Source organism: Petromyzon marinus, chromosome 36 (assembly GCF_048934315.1).
Source record: "Petromyzon marinus isolate PM22_M1 ecotype Great Lakes invasive population chromosome 36, UKy_Petmar_22M1.pri1.0, whole genome shotgun sequence".
In the NCBI taxonomy this organism is placed as follows: domain Eukaryota; kingdom Metazoa; phylum Chordata; class Hyperoartia; order Petromyzontiformes; family Petromyzontidae; genus Petromyzon; species Petromyzon marinus.
Genome location: NC_133702.1, coordinates 9,875,515 through 9,903,395, shown reverse-complemented (window position 1 = coordinate 9,903,395; position 27,881 = coordinate 9,875,515). Strand labels below are relative to the sequence as shown.

Here is a 27,881-nt window from a genome sequence, read left to right as displayed (position 1 = left end):
AGCCACTCACACTCACCTGCACACCCAGCCACACACACTCACACACACCTGCACACCCAGCCACTCACACTCACCTGCACACCCAGCCACACACACTCACACTCACCTGCACACCCAGCCACACACACTCACCTGCACACCCAGCCACACACACTCACACACACCTGCACACCCAGCCACACACACTCACACACACCTGCACACCCAGCCACACACGCACACCCAGCCACACACACACTCACACACACCTGCACACCCAGCCACACACACACTCACACACACCTGCACACCCAGCCACACAAACTCACACACACCTGCACACCCAGCCACTCACACACTCACACACACCTGCACACCCAGCCACACACACTCACACTCACCTGCACACCCAGCCACTCACACACTCACACACCTGCACACCCAGCCACACACACTCACACTCACCTGCACATCCAGCCAGTCATACACTCACACACACCTGCACACCCAGCCACGCACACTCACACACCTGCACACACAGCCACTCACACTCACCTGCACACCCAGCCACTCACACTCACCTGCACACCCAGCCACCCACACTCACACACACCTGCACACCCAGCCACCCACACTCACACACACCTGCACACCCAGCCACTCACACTCACACACCTGCACACACAGCCACTCACACTCACCTGCACACCCAGCCACTCACACTCACCTGCACACCCAGCCACACACACTCACACACACCTGCACACCCAGCCACTCACACTCACCTGCACACCCAGCCACACACACTCACACTCACCTGCACACCCAGCCACACACACTCACCTGCACACCCAGCCACACACACTCACACACACCTGCACACCCAGCCACACACACTCACACACACCTGCACACCCAGCCACACACGCACACCCAGCCACACACACACTCACACACACCTGCACACCCAGCCACACACACACTCACACACACCTGCACACCCAGCCACACAAACTCACACACACCTGCACACCCAGCCACTCACACACTCACACACACCTGCACACCCAGCCACACACACTCACACTCACCTGCACACCCAGCCACTCACACACTCACACACCTGCACACCCAGCCACTCACACTCACCTGCACACCCAGCCACACACACTCACCTGCACACCCAGCCACACACACTCACACTCACCTGCACACCCAGCCACTCACACTCACCTGCACACCCAGCCACTCACACACTCACACACACCTGCACACCCAGCCACACACACTCACACTCACCTGCACACCCAGCCACACACACTCACACACCTGCACACCCAGCCACTCACACTCACCTGCACACCCAGCCACGCACACTCACACACACCTGCACACCCAGCCACTCACACTCACCTGCACACCCAGCCACACACACTCACACACACCTGCACACCCAGCCACACACACTCACCTGCACACCCAGCCACACACACTCACACACCTGCACACCCAGCCACTCACACTCACCTGCACACCCAGCCACACACACTCACACACACCTGCACACCCAGCCACACACACTCACACACACCTGCACACCCAGCCACACACACTCACACACACCTGCACACTCAGCCACACACACTCACACTCACCTGCACACCCAGCCACTCACACTCACCTGCACACCCAGCGACACACACACTCACACTCACCTGCACACCCAGCCACACACACTCACCTGCACACCCAGCCACACTCACACTCACCTGCACACCCAGCCACACACACTCACACAAACATACACACCCAGCCACTCAAACTCACCTGCACACCCAGCCACACACACTCACACACACCTGCACACCCAGCCTCACACACACTCACACTCACCTGCACACCCAGCCACACACACTCACACACACCTGCACACCCAGCCACATACACACTCACACACACCTGCACACCCAGCCACACACACACTCACACACACCTGCACACCCAGCCACTCCCACACTCACACACACCTGCACACCCAGCCACTCACACACTCACACACACCTGCACACCCAGCCACACACACTCACACTCACCTGCACACCCAGCCACACACACTCACCTGCACATCCAGCCAGTCACACACTCACACACACCTGCACACCCAGCCACACACACACTCACACACACCTGCACACCCAGCCACACACACACTCACACACACCTGCACACCCAGCCACACAAACTCACACACACCTGCACACCCAGCCACTCACACTCACCTGCACACCCAGCCACTCACACACTCACACACACCTGCACACCCAGCCACTCACACTCACACACCTGCACACCCAGCCACACACACTCACACAAACCTACACACCCAGCTACACACACCCACACTCACCTGCACACCCAGCCACACACACTCACACTCACCTGCACACCCAGCCACTCACACACTCACACACCTGCACACCCAGCCACTCACACTCACCTGCACACCCAGCCACACACACTCACCTGCACACCCAGCCACACACACTCACACTCACCTGCACACCCAGCCACTCACACTCACCTGCACACCCAGCCACTCACACACTCACACACACCTGCACACCCAGCCACACACACTCACACTCACCTGCACACCCAGCCACACACACTCACACACCTGCACACCCAGCCACTCACACTCACCTGCACACCCAGCCACGCACACTCACACACACCTGCACACCCAGCCACTCACACTCACCTGCACACCCAGCCACACACACTCACACACACCTGCACACCCAGCCACACACACTCACACACACCTGCACACCCAGCCACACACACTCACACACACCTGCACACTCAGCCACACACACTCACACTCACCTGCACACCCAGCCACTCACACTCACCTGCACACCCAGCGACACACACACTCACACTCACCTGCACACCCAGCCACACACACTCACCTGCACACCCAGCCACACTCACACTCACCTGCACACCCAGCCACACACACTCACACAAACATACACACCCAGCCACTCAAACTCACCTGCACACCCAGCCACACACACTCACACACACCTGCACACCCAGCCACACACACTCACACTCACCTGCACACCCAGCCACACACACTCACACACACCTGCACACCCAGCCACATACACACTCACACACACCTGCACACCCAGCCACACACACACTCACACACACCTGCACACCCAGCCACTCCCACACTCACACACACCTGCACACCCAGCCACTCACACACACCTGCACACCCAGCCACACACACTCACACTCACCTGCACACCCAGCCACACACTCACACTCACCTGCACATCCAGCCAGTCACACACTCACACACACCTGCACACCCATCCACGCACACTCACACACCTGCACACACAGCCACTCACACTTACCTGCACACCCAGCCACCCACACTCACACACACCTGCACACCCAGCCACCCACACTCACACACACCTGCACACCCAGCCACACACACTCACACACACCTGCACACCCAGCCACACACACTCACCTGCACACCCAGCCACACACACTCACCTGCACACCCAGCCACACTCACACTCACCTGCACACCCAGCCACACACACTCACACAAACATACACACCCAGCCACTCACACTCACCTGCACACCCAGCCACACACACTCACACACACCTGCACACCCAGCCACACACACTCACACTCACCTGCATACCCAGCCACACACACTCACACACACCTGCACACCCAGCCACACACACACACCTGCACACCCAGCCACACACACTCACACACACCTGCACACCCAGCCACTCACACACTCACACACACCTGCACACCCAGCCACTCACACACTCACACACACCTGCACATCCAGCCACACACACTCACCTGCACACCCAGCCACTCACACACTCACACTCACCTGCACACCCAGCCACACACACTCACACTCACCTGCACATCCAGCCAGTCACACACTCACACACACCTGCACACCCAGCCACGCACACTCACACACCTGCACACACAGCCACTCACACTCACCTGCACACCCAGCCACTCACACTCATTTGCACACCCAGCAACCCACACTCACACACACCTGCACACCCAGCCACCCACACTCACACACACCTACACACCCAGCCACACACACTCACACACACCTGCACACCCAGCCACACACACTCACACACACCTGCACACCAAGCCACACACACACTCACACCTAACCTGCACACCCAGCCACTCACACTCACCTGCACACCCAGCCACACACACTCACACTCACCTGCACACCCAGCCACACACACTCACCTGTACACCCAGCCACACACACACTCACACACACCTGCACACCCAGCCACTCACACACTCACACACACCTGCACACCCAACCACCCACACTCACCTGCACACCCAGCCACACACACTCACACACACCTGCACACCCAGCCACACACACTCACACACACCTGCACACCCAGCCACACACACTCACACACACCTGCACTCCCAGCCACACACGCACACCCAGCCACACACACACTCACACACACCTGCACACCCAGCCACACACACACTCACACACACCTGCACACCCAGCCACACAAACTCACACACACCTGCACACCCAGCCACTCACACTCACCTGCACACCCAGCCACTCACACACTCACACACACCTGCACACCCAGCCACTCACACTCACACACCTGCACACCCAGCCACACACACTCACACAAACCTACACACCCAGCTACACACACCCACACTCACCTGCACACCCAGCCACACACACTCACACTCACCTGCACACCCAGCCACTCACACACTCACACACCTGCACACCCAGCCACACACACACTCACACACACCTGCACACCCAGCCACACACACTCACACTCACCTGCACACCCAGCCACACACACTCACCTGCACACCCAGCAACACACACTCACACTCACCTGCACACCCAGCCGCTCACACTCACCTGCACACCCAGCCACTCACACACTCACACACACCTGCACACCCAGCCACACACACTCTCACTCACCTGCACACCCAGCCACACACACTCACACACCTGCACACCCAGCCACTCACACTCACCTGCACACCCAGCCACGCACACTCACACACACCTGCACACCCAGCCACTCACACTCACCTGCACACCCAGCCACACACACTCACACACACCTGCACACCCAGCCACACACACTCACACACACCTGCACACTCAGCCACACACACTCACACTCACCTGCACACCCAGCCACTCACACTCACCTGCACACCCAGCGACACACACACTCACACTCACCTGCACACCCAGCCACACACACTCACCTGCACACCCAGCCACACTCACACTCACCTGCACACCCAGCCACACACACTCACACAAACATACACACCCAGCCACTCAAACTCACCTGCACACCCAGCCACACACACTCACACACACCTGCACACCCAGCCACACACACTCACACTCACCTGCACACCCAAACACACACACTCACACACACCTGCACACCCAGCCACACACACTCACACTCACCTGCACACCCAGCCACACACACTCACACACACCTGCACACCCAGCCACTCCCACACTCACACACACCTGCACACCCAGCCACTCACACACTCACACACACCTGCACACCCAGCCACACACACTCACACTCACCTGCACACCCAGCCACACACACTCACACTCACCTGCACATCCAGCCAGTCACACACTCACACACACCTGCACACCCAGCCACGCACACTCACACACCTGCACACACAGCCACTCACACTCACCTGCACACCCAGCCACCCACACTCACACACACCTGCACACCCAGCCACCCACACTCACACACACCTGCACACCCAGCCACACACACTCACACACACCTGCACACCCAGCCACACACACTCACACACACCTGCACACCCAGCCACACACACACTCCCACTCACCTGCACACCCAGCCACTCACAATCACCTGCACACCCAGCCACACACACTCACACTCACCTGCACACCCAGCCACACACACTCACCTGCACACCCAGCCACACACACTCACACACACCTGCACACCCAGCCACTCACACACACCTGCACACCGAGCCACACACACTCACACACCTGCACACTCAGCCACACACACTCACACACACCTGCACACCCAGCCACACACACTCACACACCTGCACACCCAGCCACACACGCACACCCAGCCACACTCACACACACACACCTGCACACCCAGCCACACACGCACACCCAGCCACACTCACACACACACACCTGCACACCCAGCCACACACGCACACCCATCCACACACACTCACCTGCACACCCAGCCACACACACTCACACACACCTGCACACCCAGCCACTCACACACTCACACACACCTGCACACCCAGCCACACACACACTCACACACACCTGCACACCCAGCCACACACACTCACACTCACCTGCACTCCCAGCCACCTACACTCACACTCACCTGCACACCCAGCCACACACACGCTCACACTCACCTGCACACCCAGCCACACACACTGACACACCTGCACACCCAGCCACACACACTCACACTCACCTGCACACCAAGCCACTCACACACTCACACACATCTGCACAACCAGCCACTCACACTCACACACACCTGCACACCCAGCCACTCACACTCACACACCTGCACTCCCAGCCACTCACACACTCGCACACACCTGCACACTCAGCCACACACACACTCACACTCACCTGCACACCCAGCCACACACACTCACCTGCACACCCAGCCACACACACTCACCTGCACACCCAGCCACACACACTCACACTCACCTGCACACCCAGCCGCACACACTCACTCATCTGCACACCCAGCCACACACACTCACACACCTGCACACCCAGCCACTCACACACTCGCACACACCTGCATTCCCAGCCACTCACACACTCACACTCACCTGCACACCCAGCCACTCACACTCACCTGCACACCCAGCCACACACACTCACACACACCTGCACAACCAACACACCCCCACACACCCCACACACACGCACAACCCCACACACCCCCACACACCCCACATGCACAACCCCACACACCCCCACACACACGCACCACCCACACACACGGACCACCCACACACACCCCACACCCCGCACCACCCACACACACCCCACACACCCATCACACACCTCCACCGACTGCCCCACCCACGCTCCTGCTTCGCGCCCTCTCTGTATGTGGCAGAGGTGGCGCTGTCGCCACTGCCCGGCATCACGTACCGCACCATCGGGGGCGTGCTCGACTTCTTCGTCTTCCTGGGACCCACGCCCGAGGGGGTGGTGCAGCAGTACACGGAGGTACACACTCAACGAGTTTAAATTCGTCTGTTCGTTTCATTCAACTAAACTATTCCTACTGTCGTTTCAAAGGACAATGCGTACGTTATCGGAGCATTAATCTAGAATGGGAGCTTTCGTGACTGCAGGAATTGCTATACTCATTGGTTATTTCGGTGAAGTCGCGTTCGTAGAAAAAAATAAAATTGATTTGCCTCCGTGCAGTTTGCCGTTCTCTGTGTGTGATGTCCCTCTGTGTGTTCCCTCGATTTGTGTTTTGCCCCATTTTCGCCTGATGATGAGCGCTTGTGTTGCGTTCGAAACGTCGTGATTTATTTTAATTTTATTTTGTTTGTGATTTCTTTTATTTTATTTCTACATACGTGACTTTATCGGAGCATGTTTGTTTGCGTGTTCGCCACAAGTACTGCACGTGGTCAATGCAGACTTGATTCCTTGACAAAAGCTTTCTGTTTGAACATCTTAACACCGCCTGTTTTATTGCCAGAAAGGGTAAGACCTATTCTTAATTTTCATATTCTTATTTTACCAGGTAAGGGCCCACTGAGCTGTCTAGCTCTTTTTTTTTCAGAAGCGAACTGGTTATCAAAAATTATACCTCAGCGAAGTGGCTTATCGTGTGGGAATTCTTCGCAGCCAAATACTCAAAGCGCATGACGTCGATGATAAATGTGGTGGGAAAAAACCCGGGGAAGCCGGAGAAAAATCCACGCGACCACGGGGAGAGAGACGCAGACTCCACGTATATAGCAGCAGGCATCGTCAGGGTCGGGATCGAACCCACGACCTCCTGTATACCAGGCGAAGTAGTTAACATCTAACCACGGGGAGAGGGAGAGACGTGGACTCCACGTATACAGCAGCAGGCATCGAAGGGTCGGGATCGAACCCACGACCTGTATATCAGGCGAAGTAGTTAACATCTTCTAACCACGGGGAGAGGGAGAGACGTGGACTCCACGTATACAGCAGCAGGCATCGTCAGGGTCGGGATCGAACCCACGACCTCCTGTATATCAGGCGAGATAGTTAACACCTCGCCCCCGTATAGCCTGAACGGAATTGTGTTGCAAGTGCTGTTAGCGAGCACCTACGAAGGCCGGAACGGCACAACGAGAGGGGGGGTGGGTGGTGTGGCGAGTACAGTGTCCGGCCGTTTACATTTTATTTTTAAATGGGTAGGGTTGGTGGAGGGTTTCCGACACACGTTTTTGTTCACACGATGTTACTACTGTACTGCGTGTTGAACTTCTTTCGCACCGTACGTTTGCCAACCGTGCTAATTATTGCGACTCGTAATCATATTGGTCGCGAAAGTTCCACGTGCGAAATTCAAATCGAGCTGGTGACCTGCAACCTGGGTTTGCAGGCGGTGGGGAGGCCCTTCCTGCCCCCGTACTGGTCGCTGGGCTTCCAGCTGTCGCGCTACGGCTACAACAGCCTGGACACGGTGCGCGCCACCGTGGACCGTATGCGCGCCAGCGACATCCCGCACGTAAGTGGCACGTGGCGGCGGTGGTGGTGGAGGCGGTGGTGGTTGCGGCGGTGGTGGTGGAGGCGGTGGTGATGGTGGTGGAGGCGGTGGTGGTGGAGGCGGTGGTGGTGGAGGCGGCGGCGGCGGCGGTGGTGGTGGTGGTGGAGGTGGCGGTGGAGGTGGTGGCGGTGGTGGAGGTGATGGTGGTGAGGGTGGTGGTGGTGGTGAGGGTGGTGGTGGTGGCGATGGTGGTGGAGATGGTGGCGGTGGCGGTGGAGGTGGCAGTGGAGGTGGCGGTGGAGGTGGTGGCGGTGGTGGAGGTGATGGTGGTGGTGGAGGTGGCGGTGGAGGTGGCGGTGGTGGAGGTGGCGGTGGTGGCGGCTGCACCACTCGTGGCTGCCCGTGAGTCTGTGCCGTGAAGGCAGCAGCCAGGGTTGGTGGATCGCACGAATGCCGCGAAACTCCCCATTGGGCGTGGATGAGGAGTGCTCGCGAGCAGCACTTGCCCCAACAGCGTGTCGAGGCTGCAACAGAGGCTTGACCTTTGTCTGTGTGCCGCGTGCCGCTCGCAGGACGTGCAGTTCGGCGACATTGACTACATGCAGGAGCAGAGAGACTTCACCATCGACAACGTTCGCTACGCAGGCCTCGGCCAATACGTCAAAGATCTGCAGAAAGACGGCATGCGATACGTCATCATCCTGGTGCGGGGGGGAGGGGGGGGGCACGGGGCGGGTGGGGGGGTCGAGGAGGGTAGGGGCAAGGTCCCTCTATGGGGCCGTCCATAAATGACGTCACGCACCTGGGAGGGGGGGGGGGGTCAGACATTTGTGACGATGTGTGACGAGGGGGGGGGGGGTTGAGAAATGTGACGTCACATCAAAATGCCCAACTTTAAATAAATATAGACAACACGTTCTACTTAATGAAATAGACTTTTTGATAAATGTTTTCTCCTACAACATCAGAGTGCAGTGCCACATTAAATACGCACTACAATGACAATAGTTTAAAGCGATTTGAAACATGTTTTATTTTTTGTGGGGGGGGGGAGGGGCAACGCTTTGTGACGTCATATTTGAGGGGGGGGGGGTCTGACTTTTTGTGACGCCGTGTGACGAGGGGGTGGGGGGGTCAAAAATCGCCCAAAGTCGCGTGACGTCATTTACGGATGACCCCAATCGGGGGCATATCGTCGTTTATTCAGGGGCATTGTCAAGTCACAGAGAGACAGCCCGAGAAGACGCAGGAGCCAGCTGAATCAGGATCAGTGCACGTGTGTATATTGAGCTTCTTTCATGCGTAGCCCACCGTTGCTAATCGACGGTGCAAGGGAAAAACGACGAACAAAACACGAAAAGCAGTTTTTAAAGAAATTAGTTTTCAACCTAGATTTAAAAGCGCACAGCTCCCCGTGGTTTTCCTAATATCGGAAGGAAGAGAGGCGTTCCAGACGGCTGCAGAAGCGCCATCTGAAGGCGCGCGACGCGGTGACCACCATCTTTGTTCCATGGCTAGCCATAGGCTGCTGCTGCGAGGATGACCGGAGTTTGCGTGATGGTTTATGCCCCTTGACGAGATCAGCGAGGTATTGTGGTGCAATTTGTGGCACTGTTACACTGAGCTGAGAAGCTCTTCTGCAAGGGCGACTAGGCCGGCAGACAATCAGAATCACCACCTCTTTCCACCACGTTGGCACGTAACAAGAATTTGTGGTTTAAAGCTTTCGTGACTGCAGTGATTCATATTCTTGGTTCTTGTTTTATATATTTTTTATTATTTTATTGTTTCCCTTCAACGTGACTTTACCGAAAGAACCAAGAATATGAATAAGAGTTTGTGGGTTCGGCCGCGTAATCATGATCTGTGTCGTGAGACCGTCCGCCGGCCGACACGGCCAGACACGCTGAGGTCGTCGCAATGTCGAGCGTTTAACGACGCGCCGATGGCCTGTGAGCGAGCGCACACACGTGCTACGTTTCACCTCATTGCCGCACCCTGAGCCACTTAATCTCCCGCTTAGCCACATTGCTGCACCGTTAGCCACACCGTGACCTGTCAGCCACTGTGACCTGTCACCCTTGGTCACTTGAACCCCACTAACCAGGTCGCCTCACAGTCGTTCATGTCAGCAGCCATGGCCACCGCTAGTTAGCCAATCTCCTGCACCTACTGCACCTTTAGCCACGTAATGATGCCGCAAGCGTCCGTGTCCACCGAGCGGGCATCACCGGCAACCCACTCCCCTCACCGCCACGCTCACCACTCACCACCACCCCCCCCCTCTCCCCGCTGTCCCGTCTCCCGACCTCAGGACCCGTGTCTCACCAAGGACGACCCCCCCGGCTCCTACCGGCCCTACGACCTGGGCAACCAGCTGGGCGTGTGGATCAACAACAGCGACGGGGTGACGCCCGCCGTCGGCAAGGTGAGGCATCGCCATCGCCAAATCGGCCGTAGTCGCCATCGTCATACAAACGTATATACGCAGTCACCATCATCGACAACAACGGCATCAGCATGTACCTCATCTTATACCCCATTCCCTATTCCTGTATCGTTCCCCTATCTTTACCCCTGACTCTGTCGATAATTCTACTCCTAATCCTCTACTGCTAGCCATAAAAACTGAACTATTAACTATTTTTATTTTAGCAGGTAAGGCCCACTCTTTTTCAGAAGCGACCTGGACACAAATGATAGCTCAACGACGTGGCCTTATCGCGTGGAAATTTATAGCAGCCAAATACTCTAAAGGCGTGTTGAGTCTAAATGTGAAGGGAAAACCCGGAGGACCAGGATAGAAATAAGTCCCCGTGAACACGGGGAGAGAGAGACACGCAAACTCCAAATATACGGCAGCAGACATCAGGGTTGGGATCGAACCCACGACCTCATGTGTACCAGGCGAGGTAGTCAACATCCGTATCCCCAGCCCCTCTAACCCTTATCGCTTACCTCTAAGCCTACCCGCAATCCATATTCCATAACCCCGAGCTGACCCCGTCGTCATCCATCATCCATGACCCCCTACACCTCTCTGTGCATTTATCCCTCGCTCCAAGCCAGGGGAGGTCGGCAAACCTGCGGCTCCGGAGCCGTACGCGGTGGCTCTTTTAAGGTCCGCTGCGTGGCTCCCGACGATATAATTTCAAAGTAGTGAAAAAGAAAAGCGACCCCCCCCCCACCCTCCTCATTAATTTACGATGAACGGCGAGCGCCTGAAAGCCCACCAACGATGTGTTGATTGCGGCGTCACCAAATCGTCGCTCGCGTTTTGTCGTCCTTTAAATAGCAATGGCAAAACAGAAATACGTGGCTCGGCGCTGTTCGTGAAGTGCCGTCGTCTTGCGTGCGCGTGCATTGCGGCTCTCTGAATATTTAAGTGTTTTTATTTTCGTACAGAATTCACCCCGTCTCCCCAACTCCACCTCTGCCCCAAACGAATGAACTGAAAATCTCCCATCGCGCCCGTGCCCTGCCACACTGCCCAGGTGTGGCCACCAGGGGGCTCTGTCTTCCCGGACTACGGTAACCCGGTGACCCGTGACTGGTGGATCCAAATGTGCGTGGAGTTCATGGACGTGCTCAACTACGACGGACTGTGGATCGTGAGTTCCCCGGGATTCCCGGGTGGGAGGGCGGTGGGTTGAATGGGGGGGGGGGGGGCAGGAGGAGGATTATGGGGAGATGGATCCCACTTGGCTTTTTCACTCGCAAAATTTAGGCTTGCCAACTCGGTGATTTTATCGTTATCCCACCAGGAGGTCAATTGCGAATATTTGTATGTTGGACTTCTTTACGTAGCCAACCGTGATAATTATCGGAGGTGCAGTGTTGAGTATATGGTGCAGTGTTGAGTCTCTGGGCAGTTTTGAGCCTATGGTGCAGTGTTGAGTCTATGGTGCAGTGTTGAGTCTCTGGGCAGTGTTGAGTCTCTGGGCAGTGTTGAGTCTATGGGCAGTGTTGAGTCTCTGGGCAGTAGGGCAGTGTTGAGTCTATGGGCAGTGTTGAGTCTATGGGCACTGTTGAGTCTCTGGGCTAGTGTTAAGTCTATGGTGCAGTGTTGAGTCTATGGGCAGTGTTGAGTCTATGGGCAGTGTTGAGTCTATGGACAGTGTTGAGTCTATGGGCAGTGTTGAGTCTATGGGCAGTGTTGAGTCTATGGTGCAGTGTTGAGTCTCTGGGCAGTGTTGAGTCTATGGTGCAGTGTTGAGTCTATGGGCAGTGTTGAGTCTCTGGGCTAGTGTTAAGTCTATGGTGCAGTGTTGAGTCTATGGGCAGTGTTGAGTCTATGGTGCAGTGTTGCGTCTATTTGCAGTGTTGAGTCTATGGTGCAGTGTTGAGTCTATGGGGCAGTGTTGCGTCTATGGGCAGTGTTGAGTCTATGGGCAGTGTTAAGTCTATGGGCAGTAGTAATAGGTTTTACCCTTTTAACTGGCACAAAAACTGACACCTTTATTCAAGGCATCATGTTTGCAATAACCACAACACAAGCAGTCAAAATGCAAACAAAAGAGACAACTCTGATAATAATATGCACTGTCCTTGAATTTGATTGGTCCATGCCTTTTGGCGTCATCTGGTCCAACACCAATGGAGACTAGGCTCTAAGAAAAGCCGTCTCGGGTGTGGACCAATCAAATTCAAGGACAGTGCATATTATTATCAGAGTTGTCTCTTTTGTTTACATTTTGACTACTTGTGTTGTGGTTATTGCAAACATGATGCCTTGAATAAAAGTGTCAGTTTTTGTGCCAGTTAAAAGGGTAAAACCTATTACTATATCTTTTTACTGGCAAAGGAGGTCTCATAATGTCTATGGGCAGTGTTGAGTCTATGGGCTAGTGTTAAGTCTATGGGCAGTGTTGAGTCTATGGATAGTGTTGAGTCTATGGGCTAGTGTTAAGTCTATGGGCAGTGTTGAGTCCATGGACAGTGTTGAGTCTATAGGTAGTGCCAGTCTATGGGCTGTATGTATGTTGAACTTCTTTCGCACCCTACGTCGCCAACCGTGGTAATTGTAGGTGCAGTGTTTAGGGCAGTGTTGAGTCTATGGGCAGTGTTGAGTCTATGGGCAGTGTTGAGTCTATGGATAGTCCATAATAGAGGGTTTTTTTGGTTAGATCGCGTAAATATATAAATGTGTCGTTAAAACCCGCCACCACCCGACACAGCCAACTAGTAAGGGTTGTCACGTAAACAGAACGTGGCCAATTCGTCACTAGTACAGCACACCGGTGTGTTGGAGAGCCAGGCCACAACAATTACAATCTGAGTATGACGTTTCGCCAGTAATTACAACTAGCTTCATCAGGCGACAGCCAGATTTGTGGAGAAGTCTTACTGTTTCGTTCCTTATATAGAGGCGTAGATGTGGCGACCACGCTTCTGCGCTCTTGCACAATGTGGGGGGTGGGGGGGGATCACTGAGGCAACGTACATTATGCATGTGCATTATGCGAGCCCTTTGAACTTGTCCTTCCTGTCTATTGTGTTTTTTTTTAATAGCCCCACCAACGGTAATCCCTATTGAAGTACGCTGCCCTTTGTAGGCATGCATTTAAATAATGTATTATTTGATAATTCGCTTCCACGAAGCACTTAGGCGGTAGCTATCCGAACGGTTAAAGTTATTTTGATTTGAGAACAGGTTTTCCCCTTTTTTCTGGCAACAAAGCAGATGTTATGATGTTAAAACACCAAACTGCAACCTTTTACAAGGAATCATGTCTGCAATAACCACAATACTTGTGGTCAGAATGCAAACAAAAAACGTACTCTGATAATATATGCATTGTCCTCTAGTTTAACACCGTTTTGAGACTAGGCTCAAAAGAAAGCTTTCTCTGGTGTGGACCAATCAGTTTCAAGGACAATGCATATATTATCAGACTGTTTTTTGTGTGCATTCTGACCACAAGTATTGTGGTTCATGCAGACATGATTCCTTGTAAAAGGTTGCAGTTTGGTGTTTTAACATCTTAACATCTGCTTTGTTGCCAGAAAAAAGGGGAAAACCTATTCTCATATTTTGGTACTGGCAAAGAAAGTCCCATGATGTAGATTATTTTTTATTTATTCCAATTTAGAGAGATTATCTAATTAGTCTTGGCCAGTAGTAGCTAGTTTTGCACAACACTTCAACATTATGAAAATCAATTGAGTGTCCTTGTTGGCACGCGTGTTCTGCTACTGCTGACAGTTGTATTTGGGAGAACTTAATATTTATCTGATGTTCTTTTAGTCTCGTGCTGATCATTCGTCCTGTTTGCCCAACATAACATTTACCACACGTGCAGTTAATCCTGTACACACCTTCTGTTGATAACTTCGGTAATACATCTTTTGTACCAGATATTAATTTCTGTATTCTATGTACCATGCCAAATCTGACTCGGATGTTTTGTTTTTCCAAACATCTGGCTAGTTGATCAGCTACTCCCGCAATGTACGGTATTTTTATCGTTTTAATTATTTGGGCAGTTTCAATGCTCTTGTTATTTGATTTGGTTTTGGTATACAATGCCCTGTTGGTTTGTGCATCATTGTAACCGTTCATTTGCAGCACTTCTTTAACATGTTGTATTTCACTTCTCAGACTGTCACTATCTGACACTTTCTTAGCTCGATTAATAAGCGTCTTGATAAGAGCAGATTTCTGTGCGGGGTGATGGTGTGACTCTGCATTCAGATAGGCGTCAGTATGCATTTTTTTTCGGTAAACACTGTGTGTTATTTTTCCATTACGACCCCGACCGAGCAGAATATCCAGAAATGGTAGAGTTCTGTCAGCTTCCACTTCCATGGTGAATTGGATGGATGGGTTTTGCTAGTTGAGCTGATTTAGAAATGCGTTCACTGTATCTTTGCCGTGTGGCCAGACCACCAATGTGTCATCCACATATCTAAACCAAGCATATGGTTTTAGTGTGCTTGAAGCTATTTTTTTTGTTTCAAAATCTTTCATGTACAAATTCTCTATCACAGGAGAAAAAGGAGAGTCCATTGCTGCTCCTTCTTTTTGTTTACAGAAGTCACCTTGCCACAAGAAGTAGGTGTTCTTTAGACAGTGTTCAGCGAGTCTTGGGATATCTTTGGCTAAACCTTTGTTTGTTACTAGAGTGTCGAGTAATTTTATTTACTCGTTGACCACAACCCTCGTGAACAGAGAGGTCACATCAAAACTTACGAGAATATCATTAGGGTTAAGCTTAATATTTTTAATTATATTTACGAGATGTTCAGAGTTTTTGATGAACGAAGAGGTCCAACCGATGTAGGGCTGTATTTGTTTCGTTACGTATTGTGCTAATTTGTACGTGGCAGAGCCTATTGTACTAACTATGGGTCTTAATGGGACATCAGGTTTGTGAATTTTGTTGTAGCCCATAAAGTCTTTGTGGTTTTGATGCCCTTGGTTTGATCAGGTATTGCTCTACCTTGGGAATTGATTACTTGGCAATGATTGCCGTTGTTTTACGTTCCAAGGTGCTGGTTGGGTCTCGTTTCATTTTAAGGTAGGTACTTTCATCGCGTAAATCTTTGATTTTATTATCATAGTCCTCACGAGGCAACACAACAGTCGATCGGCCCTTATCAGCAGCAAGAATTTGGATATCCTTATTTGCTCTCAATTCTCTGAAGGCTTTTGCTTCACTGAAGTTAATATGTGTTTTTGGCAATTTGCTGTTTTCAATAATTTTGTCAAACTCGTGCCCAGTCATCTCAGCTTGATTATGGGGGAGATGTCTAACTGCTGATTCCACTTCAGCGATGATCTCATAGACAGGGATTGTACTTGGGGCAATAGCAAAGTTAAGACCTTTAGACAGGACTGAAACCATATCGCTGGATAATTCAACGTTAGTCATGTTGGTAACCGTTTTGTTTATAAAATGTTCATTTTTAGTTGAGAGTTGTTCAGGGTTCCATTCGAGTCAACATTTTGTCAGAGCGACTGAAGGTGAGAGGATTGGCGTGGATAAACCACGGCTGGTTCTCTTGCCGCTCTGCCCCCCCCCGCCGTCCCCGTGACGTCTCCGGCAGGACATGAACGAGCCGGCTAACTTCGGGACCGGTCAGCAGAGCGGCTGTGCCGCCAACAAATGGAACAACCCCCCGTTCAAACCACGTATGCACACACACACCACAACACACACACAACAACAACAAAGAGCCACCATTAAGTGATGGTGACATCACTACGGCGCTTGTGCCAGGCAGGCAAGGTGCACTTTGAGACCATCGATTGATGTTGTGGAAGGCTGTGACCGGCAGGAGGTCACGGGATAGACTCAGGCGTTGTGGGTTCATGAAGATGACTGGCAGATGCACCACTTGTGGTCCGAACCGCCAACTTGCCGTGTTGTTGGTTCAAGCATCACCCAGCCGCCCACCGCACAGACACACACAACAACAACAACCACCATTCCCCACAAAGCGGCGACGACCATACCATGTGCACGTTTAGGCCACGTGGAGTGTCGAACACCCGCTGGCAGGTCACGGTACAGACCCAGGTGCCATGGGTTGACTGACTGAGACATACACAACACACACACACACACTCGAGGGTTGCCACCTCAGAAGTAAAAAATAAAGCAGGACATTTCATGAGAAGAAGAATATCTCACGTTCGCCAGAGCGGGGAGAAGTAGACGTGAATGCATTGTTTCGCGTTGTGCATAATTATCATTTTGATTCGACTGACCAAAAACAGAACTCTTAATGTCTCGGAAAGACTTACATATTTCCCAGGGCAGCCACTTCAAATAGAGGACAACCCTGAGACAACCATAGCAGGTGGCAACTCTGGCAACACGCCACGCGTCAGAAAGACCACGGACTGCGTGCGAGCGAGACGCGGGGATTCTACTCTTGGCGCTTTGTGCCAAATTGCGGCGTGCCACCCTCGCCCCGCCCCCCGCGTTTCTCCGTCTCGCGCTGCAGGCGCCGTGTGGGGAGACACCTTGGCAGACAAGACCCTGTGCCCGGACTCCGTGTCCTACCTGGGCCGCCACTACGACACGCACTCGCTGTTCGGATGGTCGCAGAGCGAGCCGTCCTATGCGTGAGTAGACCGCGCGCACCGCCGTGACCCAGCCAACATCTCATCATCATCATCACGAGCCATGGTCTATGAACGAAGGCCGCCCCATCATCAATCTTCATGAGTCACGTTCTATGCACTGCTGGGTGAAGACCACCTCATCATCATCTTCATGAGTCACGATCTATCCACTGCTGGATGAAGACCACCCCATCATCATCATCACGAGCCAGGGTCTATCCACTGCTGAATGAAGGCCACCCCATCATCATCATCACGAGCCACGGTCTATCCACTGCTGGATGAAGGCCACCCCATCATCATAATTACCCACGGTGTATCCACTGCTTAATGAAATCCTTCCCAATATCATCCTTAAGTCATTCTCTATTCACTACTGTAAGAAGGTCCTATTATCAACGTGAGTCACAGTCTATCCACTGTTGGTTGAAAGCCTCCCATTATCACCTTCATGAGTCACGGTCTATCCACTGTTGGTTGAAAGCCTCCCATTATCACCTTCATGAGTCACGGTCTATCCACTGTTGGTTGAAAGCCTCCCATTATCACCTTCATGAGTCACGGTCTATCCACTGTTGGTTGAAAGCCTCCCATTATCACCTTCATGAGTCACGGTCTATCCACTGTTGGTTGAAAGCCTCCCATTATCACCTTCATGAGTCACGGTCTGTCCACTGTTGGTTGAAAGCCTCCCATTATCACCTTCATGAGTCACGGTCTGTCCACTGTTGGTTGAAAGCCTCCCATTATCACCTTCATGAGTCACGGTCTATCCACTGTTGGTTGAAAGCCTCCCATTATCACCTTCATGAGTCACGGTCTATCCACTGTTGGTTGAAAGCCTCCCATTATCACCGTGAGTCGGTGTATAGCAAGTGGGAACAAAAATCAGCAGCCGACCACTTAACTCAGTGGGATTTGCAATACAAGTGGGATATCCGATTATTGACGTAATCGATTATAGTACTCGCCTGATTATACCGGTTCCATTACTCAACTCACTCAGATAACACGCAAAATAATTGGGGGGAGGGGTGGGAATGAGTCTCACATGTGTTTCCACGTGTTGCTGGACGGGAGGTGATAGGCTTGCTGATGTCATCATCGCATTGGGCGTAGTTCTTTTGAGGTTTCCTGCCTTCGGGAGACAGGCAGGCAAGGACGGTCGTGGCACAACCGCAGTTTTATTTTTATTGAAAGGGACCGATGTTAATAGCCTAGCACCAAAAAAAAGCTCGTCGACCCACCGGCCCGTCGTCCCAGTTCTAGTTGGCAGGCAACGTCGAAACACCTCAACGCGTCGCCTTCCGCGGGCAGGATCATCTCTCGTTTGACCGTGGGCTGCGTTGGGCTCGCAGGGCGGCGGAGCAAGCGACGGGCAAGCGCGCCTTCGTGGTGTCGCGCTCCACCTTCCCGGGCTCGGGCCGCTACGTGGCCCACTGGACCGGAGACAATCACTCGCAGTGGAGCAACTTGCACATCTCCATCGTGGGCATGTTCGACTTCAACCTCTTCGGCATCCCCTACGTAAGCGAGCCTCCGGCACTGCCCCCCCCCCCGCCCGCGCCCCTCCCACGCCGCCCCCCACCGAACCCGAGCCTCCCCACCCCACCTCCACACCGCCACGCAGCTTTCGCTCGCTCGTGGAATTCGTGGGGGGTGGGGGGGGATTCCACTTGGCTTCTTCACTCACAGACTCAGCCTTGCCAACTTTTGTCATTAGTCCACCGGGGAGTCAATTGCAAATGTACGTATGTTGAACTTCTTTCGTACCGGGTACGTAGCCATCCGTGCTAATCGGAGGTGCGGGGGGAAAGGACAACAAAATAAACGCACAAAAAGCGGTTCAAACATCCCAGTGTGGCAGCCCCCACCTGACAAATGAGTCGACTCAGTGAGGCTATCCTGGGCAAACAGAGGGCGTTCTGTTATGCAGTAGTTGGGTGATAATTTGGGCTTGCACTCACAGCAATAGCATCAGTTTGTAACCGCGGAACAGCGAAGTGCTTGCTCGTTTTCTGAGAGAGAGAGAGAGAGAGAGGACGACTTGGAGGCGTGAGGAGGAGCCGCAAACGAGGCGGAAGGCACCAGCCAGGCGGCGAGCCGGTGCCAAAAATTGCCGAAGCTCTGCGGTCCTCAATATATTAAGATGTTTTGAGCCATATAATTTGGTTACATGTGGGAGGAAACCGGTGCACCTGGATAAAACCCACGTGTATGATAGGGGACAACACTCTATGCCACGCGAATTGAACAGATGGAGATTATATAGTCTTGGTTCTTTCGGTAAAGTCACGTAGAAGCGAAATAATAAAAATATAAAACAATAAAATTATCACGACGTTTCAACTGCAACACAAGCAATCATCAGCATCCATTATTTTCGTCTCCCCCCTCCTCTTTTCCGAACATACATGGTCTCGTCCATCTGAATAACTGCCAAATCGCTCTCCGTGGTGCTAACGTAAAAAAAACGCCACTTTTTTCAAAATTTCTTGCTGTGGTTTTCACACCTGATGATGATTGCTTGTGTTGCAGTCGAAACGTCGTGAGAATTTTATTGTTTTATATTTTTATTATTTTATTGTTTCCCTTATATGTGACTTTACCAAAAGGACCAAGAATATGAATCCCTGCAGTCACGAAAGCTTTAAATCAAAATATGTAGATTAGTCCACGTTTTGCGCTCCTGCCCTCTCCTGGCAAGACTCGCACAAACGGCTCTGCCGAGTCGTCAAAGCGGACACGCTCCTCACACGCAATGCTGTCGTGGTGCAATGGTGGGGGGGGGGGGACACGAGCGTCGTGCGCCCGATTTCGGGATGAGTCCGAAAAGCAAGCCTAGGCGTGAACATTTCCAAACGAATCTAAGGGGTAACCTCTGTGTTGATCACAGTCGAACATTTAACTGCAATGTAAGTCTGAACTCTGCTGACAAGCGGCCGCATATGTTGAAAGCAAAGAAGGTGCTCTGTGCAATACAAAACTCAAACTCAGGGCCAATATATTGCTGGCAGGTCGCTAGCATTGATTCAAGCCAGCCTTGAATCAATGCTGATGAGACACCGTATGTCCAAACCGGTCCTAAGTTTTGCTTGCACCGAATCAAAGCTGCTGAAATTATTCACTCCCAGAGGGCCGTGGGGGCTGTGTAAAGAATGCCTGAATTTTCTGTGTGGAGAGACGGATATGTGAAGGTGACATATTGTCTGCTATCGGTTTGGGCAATACGGGAGCGGAGAGAGGGTGACCTTTACAGACGGTACACCTAGAAGCGCACACACACACACAGAAGGACAACAAGGACGCTAACGAATGAAACGCCTCTCCTCTAATTAATCTTTTTTCGACTTCCATCGCTTCGCTCCCAAATTAACCCACGGCCAAACATTCATTGCGCCGGTCCATCAGATAGTTCCCCGGGCAACCGAGCGCTGTGCGGTCGGCGAATGGAGATGCTTAACCCTTTCCCATTCCGAGACGTCTGCAAGTTGCAGGGTGGGTGTTCCCCGCTGAATCTCTGAACGCGCAAGCGGCTCGGCTTTAATTTTATTTATAGAGGCGTAGCGCCGTTGTTTTTTAAAGACATTGTACTTGCCGCACAGAACCTTAGCGACACGACCGCACTCTATGATAGCTGCCGCCACACGCCCTCCCGCATGGCCTTGCGGGAGCCTCGGAACCGATAAAGGTTATTTTATTTTTTCTTCTGGCTCCGTTCCGATGAAGTACACGTACGTCATCGGGATGGAATCAGAAAAAAAAATACATGACGTACACATACGTACGCAATCGGAATGGGAAAGGGTTAAGATGTGGACGAACAGATAAAAGGGGAGGGGGGTGGGCAGCGCGGCGCTGGACAAGGCCGCAGAAAAGCCTCGGGTAACGCGCCGCTGCGCTCTCAGCGGAGCCTCGCGACATTCTCGCCATCGGAGTCTTGCGTGCTCGCGGTCTACGGGGCGGACGTGCACGAGCACGCCGATGCGCCGCGCTTGGCTTGGTGCGCCAACGCGATCCGTTTTTGAGAGAGGGCTTGGCGGAGGACACGGAGATTTTGTGAGACTTCCGAAGCTGCCGGGCTGCAGGATGGCCAGGGGGAGACGGTAGATGAAGCTGGTTGTAATCACCAGCGAAACGTCTCAGTACTCAAATCGTAAATGTTTTGTGGGTTTACTCTCCGACACACCGGTGTGCTGAAATAGTAACTGATTGGCACGTTTTGTTTACGTGACAAACCTTACCTGGCGGATTAACAACAGCGTTATATTTACGCAATCCCAACAAACAAAAACGTTATTTTGGATAATACCGGTCACGTGAACCTACGTGTTGAACGCAAGACAGCAAGTGGGTTCATGAGCCTCATCTGTGAGTGATATCCCCGTTGCGTGCGTGGGATTTACCCAGTCCTATCCCACGGGCAAAATCATTCTCAAAATGAAAACTGGCCAAACATCCCAACGCAGCAATCTTCTAAGATGGCGTTTCGCAACTCGGCGGGGCCCTGCTGGGTGAGGAAAGGGCATCATTCGGAGAATCATTATCATGGAAAATCCTGCCACAGGAACCATTTGTAGGGACACCCAATTTCTTTACGTGGCAAATCAGAGGACATTAAGTAAATTAAGTGATACAGATGTCATACAATTCACTGTTGTGGCCTCAAAGATGCTATACGCGTCTTCTCGGTGCATCCATCTCTCTGCGTTTCTCTCCCCTCGAGGCTCTCTCCATCTCTCCACATCACTGCGTAGTCCCATACTCGACTCGCTACGTCTCTCCCTCTGCGTACGTCGCTCTGCATCATTCCACGTGTCTCCCAGTGACTCCTCTCTCCGTGTCTCCTCCCTGTGTCTATCTAAAACCTTCTCTTCTCTCCTTGTGCGTGTTTCTGTGTTTGTCTATCTTAGTTATCTCCGTAACCCGCGACCGTACAGTCCGTTCTCCTATAACGCCACGTGCTTTCATAACGCGAATTGGATGCAATGCGTTATTAATGTATTAGGGAGCACATTGTTTTATAACGCGGATGCGAATTGGATACAACGCGATCGAGTGAACGGAACTACATCGTGCGATTAGGAATAAGCGGTCGTACAGCTACCTCGGCATAGCATCCCACAAGGCGAGACGCTGCTGGATGCTTCTAGATGATACCCACGCGTCTCAGCCTTTGTTCAGCCTGCGTACGCATCTAACGTGTGATCGCGTACTGTGCTTTACCCTGTATCATATATCGTTCATTACAACGCGATGTTTCCATCACGCGGTGTTCTACAGGAACGCAACTACTACCGCTTCATCGGAGAAAAGACCGTACTTCTCTCCACTGCGTCTCAGTGCCCGTGTCTAAAACCCCGTGCCGCTCTCCTCCTCTCTCCCTCCCTCCCTCCCCGTGCAGGTTGGAGCCGACATCTGTGGCTTCAACGGTGACGTGCAGGAGGAGCTGTGCCTGCGCTGGATGCAGCTTGGTGCCTTCTACCCCTTCTCTCGCAACCACAACGGCCTCAACTACAAGGTACGGCGGAGGTCGGAAACAGCCCCCGCGTGCGTTGACGCGGAGGACGAAGGGCCACCGTTCAGGAAGCTGCATTGCTTCTCGACGCTAGGGGTGGTGGGGGGAACCCTCTCTTGCTTTGACTGCTGCTATAGGGCGCCGCGGTGGTGAGATGTTAACTACCTCGCCTGGTATACAGGAGGTCGTGGGTGCGATCCCAACCCTGATGCTGCTGTATATTTGGAGTTTGCGTGTCCTCCCCGTGGTCGCGTGCATTTTTCTCCAGGTCCTCCGGTTTTTCTCTCCACATATAGAAATATGTTTTGAAGTATTTGGCTGCTATATATGTCCACATGATGAGCCATGTCGTAAAGCTAACATCTATTGCCATGTCACTTCTGAAAAAGAGCTATATAGCTCAGTGGGCCTTACCTGGGAAAATAAAAAAATTAACGTCCACGTGATGATAGGCAGCTTCATTAGGCTGTAATTTGTGATGGCCAAGTGGCTTCTGAAAAAAAGCTGTATTGCTCCATATATAAATGTGTCGTTAAAACCCGTCACGACCCGACACAGCCAAGTAGTAAGGGTTGTCACGTAAACAGAACATGCCAATTCGTCACTAGTACAGCACACCGGTGTGCTGGAGAGCCAAGCCACAACATTTACAATCTGAGTACGACAAAAAAATTGTGTTCTAGTTTCACTTAAGGCCAAATGTGACTGTCATTCACGTCCATCACCGCAAGAGGCCCCTTGCGGTGACAGAAATGACTGAGCATGCGAAAATTACAAACGCAGTGTTGTTGACAATTCTAAAGTATTCTCCCCTCTAGAACCAAATTCGTGTGGTTAAGATGGTGGGCCGTGTGAAATGAAGTTGTGGGCCGTGATCAGGCCATGGGCTGTAGGTTCCTCATCCCTAATCCACGCGGCTAGATGGAGGTGCATGTGTGTGTGTACGAGCGGAGCGCCGGGTGGCTAAAGCACAGCAAGTTGGCACAGTAGGGGACACAGGTGGTGCATCAGCCAGTCGTCTCAGTCAGTCGACCTGTGACATCTGGGTCTGCCCTGTGACCTCCTGCCAGCGGGCGTTCGACACTTCACGTGGCCTCAAGGTGCACATGGCCTGGCACAAGCGTCGTGGTGACGTCACCGCCACTTAGTGGCGAATGGCAGTTGTTGTTGTCGATGTGTTTGTGTGCAATGTGTGTGTGCAATGTGTAGGGGAGTTGTAGTGTAGCGGTTAGCGCACTGCGCTACGAACCCGGTGACCTAAGTTCGATTCCCGTTCACGGCCACCGAGAACAGTGACGATTATCTGTACCGGTCCTGGGCATCCCCTAGGTCAACTCAGCCTCAAATGAGTACCTGGTGCTGTGTGTAAACATCGCCACTGGGGAGACAAAGATGGCCAGACGTGGTGTTGGCTACCCACCCCCTCGTGTGCCGTGCCGGCCTTCATAGGTGCTCGCTAACAGCACTTGCCCCAACAGTTCGTTAAGGCTAAACGGGAGATCTTTGTCTATTTGTGTGTGTGTGAAATGTCAGTGGGGAGTGGTAGTGTAGTACTTAGCGCTCTTCACTACGAACCTGGTGTCCTGAGTTTGAATGCCGGCCAAGTCTAACATCAGTGCTGATAATCTGAACCAGTTCCATGCTTCCCCAAGGTCGACTCAGCCTTAAATGAGTATCTGGTGCGGTGGCGTAATCGTTGAAACTGGGGAGACAAAGACGGCCGGGTGTGCTGCTTGCGCCACGCTCGCTAGCAGCACTTACCCCAACAGTCTGTCAAGGCTGTACAGGTGATCTTCGTCATTTTAATACTTACGGACGATTTTATTTTTTCGATTTAAAGCTTTCACCAAGAAGATGAATCCTTGCAGTCATGAAAGCTTTAAATCGAAATTTAACCACCTCTACGGGGAGGGATTCAACACAACCTTAAGATCCTTCAACAAACTCGAAGAAGGCTACTAGTGTTGTGGCCGAAACGTCGTGAGAATTTTATTGTCTTATTTTGTTTTATTGTTTTATTCTCATTCTACGTGACTTTACCGAAAGAACCAAGAAGACTTACGGACGACTTCGACAAAGCAAAATTTGGTAAAACACAACCCAGGATAGCCACGATGGGCACGACCGGTGGAGTCGAACATCTTGGAAGTAAGAACCTGGTCGTGATACACGGCAGGGACAGAGAAGCAGGGGAAAGAGGGAGCGAGCGCGAGAGAGCGAGAGAGAGAGACAGCGAGAAGAGAAACGGGGCACGGTGAAAAGCGTGGATTCTTAACCTCTACCTCCGTCAGTTTAACACGTAGGCTTTCGCGACCAATATTATTCATAATAAAGGTGTTTGGGTTAGATCACGTTATTTATAAATGTGTCGAAACCCTCCACCACCCAACATGGCCAATCAGCAAAATAAAGTGTCACGTTGACAAAAGACAATTATATTCTTAGTTTTTTCGGTAAAGTCACGTTGAAGAGAAACAACAAAATAATAAAATATATATAAAACAATAAAAAAAATTCTCACGACGTTTCGACTATAACTCAAACGGTCATCTTCAGGTGTGTTGGTTTGCATAAATTTATTTTTAAACGGCGCATTTATTTATTTATATGTCTCGGGCCGCATTCGTGAACACAAAGCAGACCTTAAACACGGTAGGACCAACACCTCGGCCGTAGCAGATCATTGTTCTAATTCAGTAGGCTCACATGCCATTGACTTTTCCAAGACAGAGGTTCTTTGTAAGCCATCTGGCTTCCATGAGAGATTCGTTCATGAGGCTATCCACATATACAAGCACAGAGACAATTTCAACCGAGAAGATGGATTCTATCTTAGCAATCATTGGAAAGATTTGATAAACCATTTCAGTTCTTAATTGATTGTTCACGCTTACAGTGGCTTTCAGACAGCATACATTATAAAAAATTTCGTCTCCCCCCTCCTCTTTTCAGAATATAGATGGACTAGTCCTAAATAAACTGTCAAATCGCTGCGCGTGGCGCTAAAGTTTTTAAATAAATAAATAAATGCGCCGTTTAAAGATAAATTTATGCAAACCAACACATCTGAAGATGACCGTTTGAGTTATGGTCGAAACGTCGTGAGAATTTTTTATTGTTTTATATATATTTTATTATTTTTTTGTTTCTCTTCAACGTGACTTTACCGAAAAAAACTAAGAATATGAATTACTGCAGTCACGAAAGTTTTAAATCAAAATTTAAAAAGACAATTAGTTCACTACTTTAGCCCACCGGTGTGTTGAAGAGTGAATCCACAACATTCACAGTTTTTGAATATGACGTTTCGCTGGTAATTACATCCAGCATCATCGGGCAATTTGCCAGAATGGTAAAGCCCTCTCCACTTGCTCTCGGTCTAACATAGAGCAGCAGCAGGGTGACGTCATCATTTACCTCCGTGCTCGCTTGCCCCCCCCCTCCCCCGCGACGTCGTGACAGGAGCAAGACCCGGCGGCGTTCGGGGCGAACTTTGCGAGCATCGCGCGCGACGCGCTGCGCGTGCGCTACACGCTGCTGCCGTACCTCTACACGCTGTTCCACGAGGCACACACGCTCGGCAGCACCGTGGTGCGCCCCCTGCTCCACGAGTTCCCCGGGGACTCGGCGACGCACGACGTCGACAGCGCCTTCCTGTGGGGGCCCGCGCTCATGATCGCGCCAGTGCTCACCGAGGTGGGTGGCTGGGCGAGTGGGTGGTGAGTGTGTGAGTGAGTGGGTGGGTGAGTGGGTGGGCGGGTGGGTGGTGAGTGGGTGAGTGAGTAAGTGGGTGGGTGGGTGGGTGGTGAGTGGGTGAGTGAGTGAGTGGGTGGGTGGGTGGTGAGTAGGTGGGTGAGTGGGTGGGTGAGTGGGTGAGTGAGTGGGTGAGTGGGTGGGTGGGTAAGTGGGTGGTGAGTGAGTGGGTGAGTGGGTGGGTGGGTGGGTGGTGAGTGGGTGAGTGGGTGGGTGAGTGGGTGGGTGAGTGGGTGGTGAGTGGGTGGTTAGATGGGTAAGTGAGGGAATGAATGAACGAGTGGGTGGTTGGATGAGTGAAAGGGTGGGTGGGTGGCTGGGCGAGTGGGTGGTGAGTGGGTGGTTGGGTGGGTGAGAGGGTGGGCAGGTGGGTGGATGGGTGGGTAAGTGGGTGGTTAGATGAGTAAGTGAAGGAATTAATGAACGAGTGGGTGGTTGGATGAGTGAAAGGGTGGGTGGGTGGCTGGGCGAGTGGGTGGTGAGTGGGTGAGTGGGTGGTTGGGTGGGTGAGAGGGTGGGCAGGTGGGTGGATGGGTGGGTAAGTGGGTGGTTAGATGAGTAAGTGAGGGAATTAATGAACGAGTGGGTGGTTGGATGAGTGAGAGGGTGGGTGGGTGGCTTAGCTGGGCAGTTGAGAGTGTAGGTGAA

The 27,881-nt window shown here is 52.3% G+C and overlaps 1 protein-coding gene across 1 annotated transcript in view; it reads left to right on the top strand.

Annotated features, from left to right (window-relative positions):
• LOC116949306 (lysosomal alpha-glucosidase-like) overlaps positions 1-27,881 on the top strand; it is a 67,004-nt gene that overhangs the window by 17,924 nt on the left and 21,199 nt on the right. The window contains exons 10-19 of the mRNA XM_032966448.2: positions 7,303-7,415; positions 8,785-8,910; positions 9,462-9,593; positions 11,204-11,317; positions 12,384-12,500; positions 16,939-17,023; positions 17,842-17,962; positions 19,321-19,489; positions 23,367-23,483; positions 26,943-27,176. Coding sequence (XP_032822339.1) covers positions 7,303-7,415; positions 8,785-8,910; positions 9,462-9,593; positions 11,204-11,317; positions 12,384-12,500; positions 16,939-17,023; positions 17,842-17,962; positions 19,321-19,489; positions 23,367-23,483; positions 26,943-27,176 — 1,328 coding nt within the window. The remainder of the gene's footprint in view (positions 1-7,302; positions 7,416-8,784; positions 8,911-9,461; positions 9,594-11,203; positions 11,318-12,383; positions 12,501-16,938; positions 17,024-17,841; positions 17,963-19,320; positions 19,490-23,366; positions 23,484-26,942; positions 27,177-27,881) is intronic.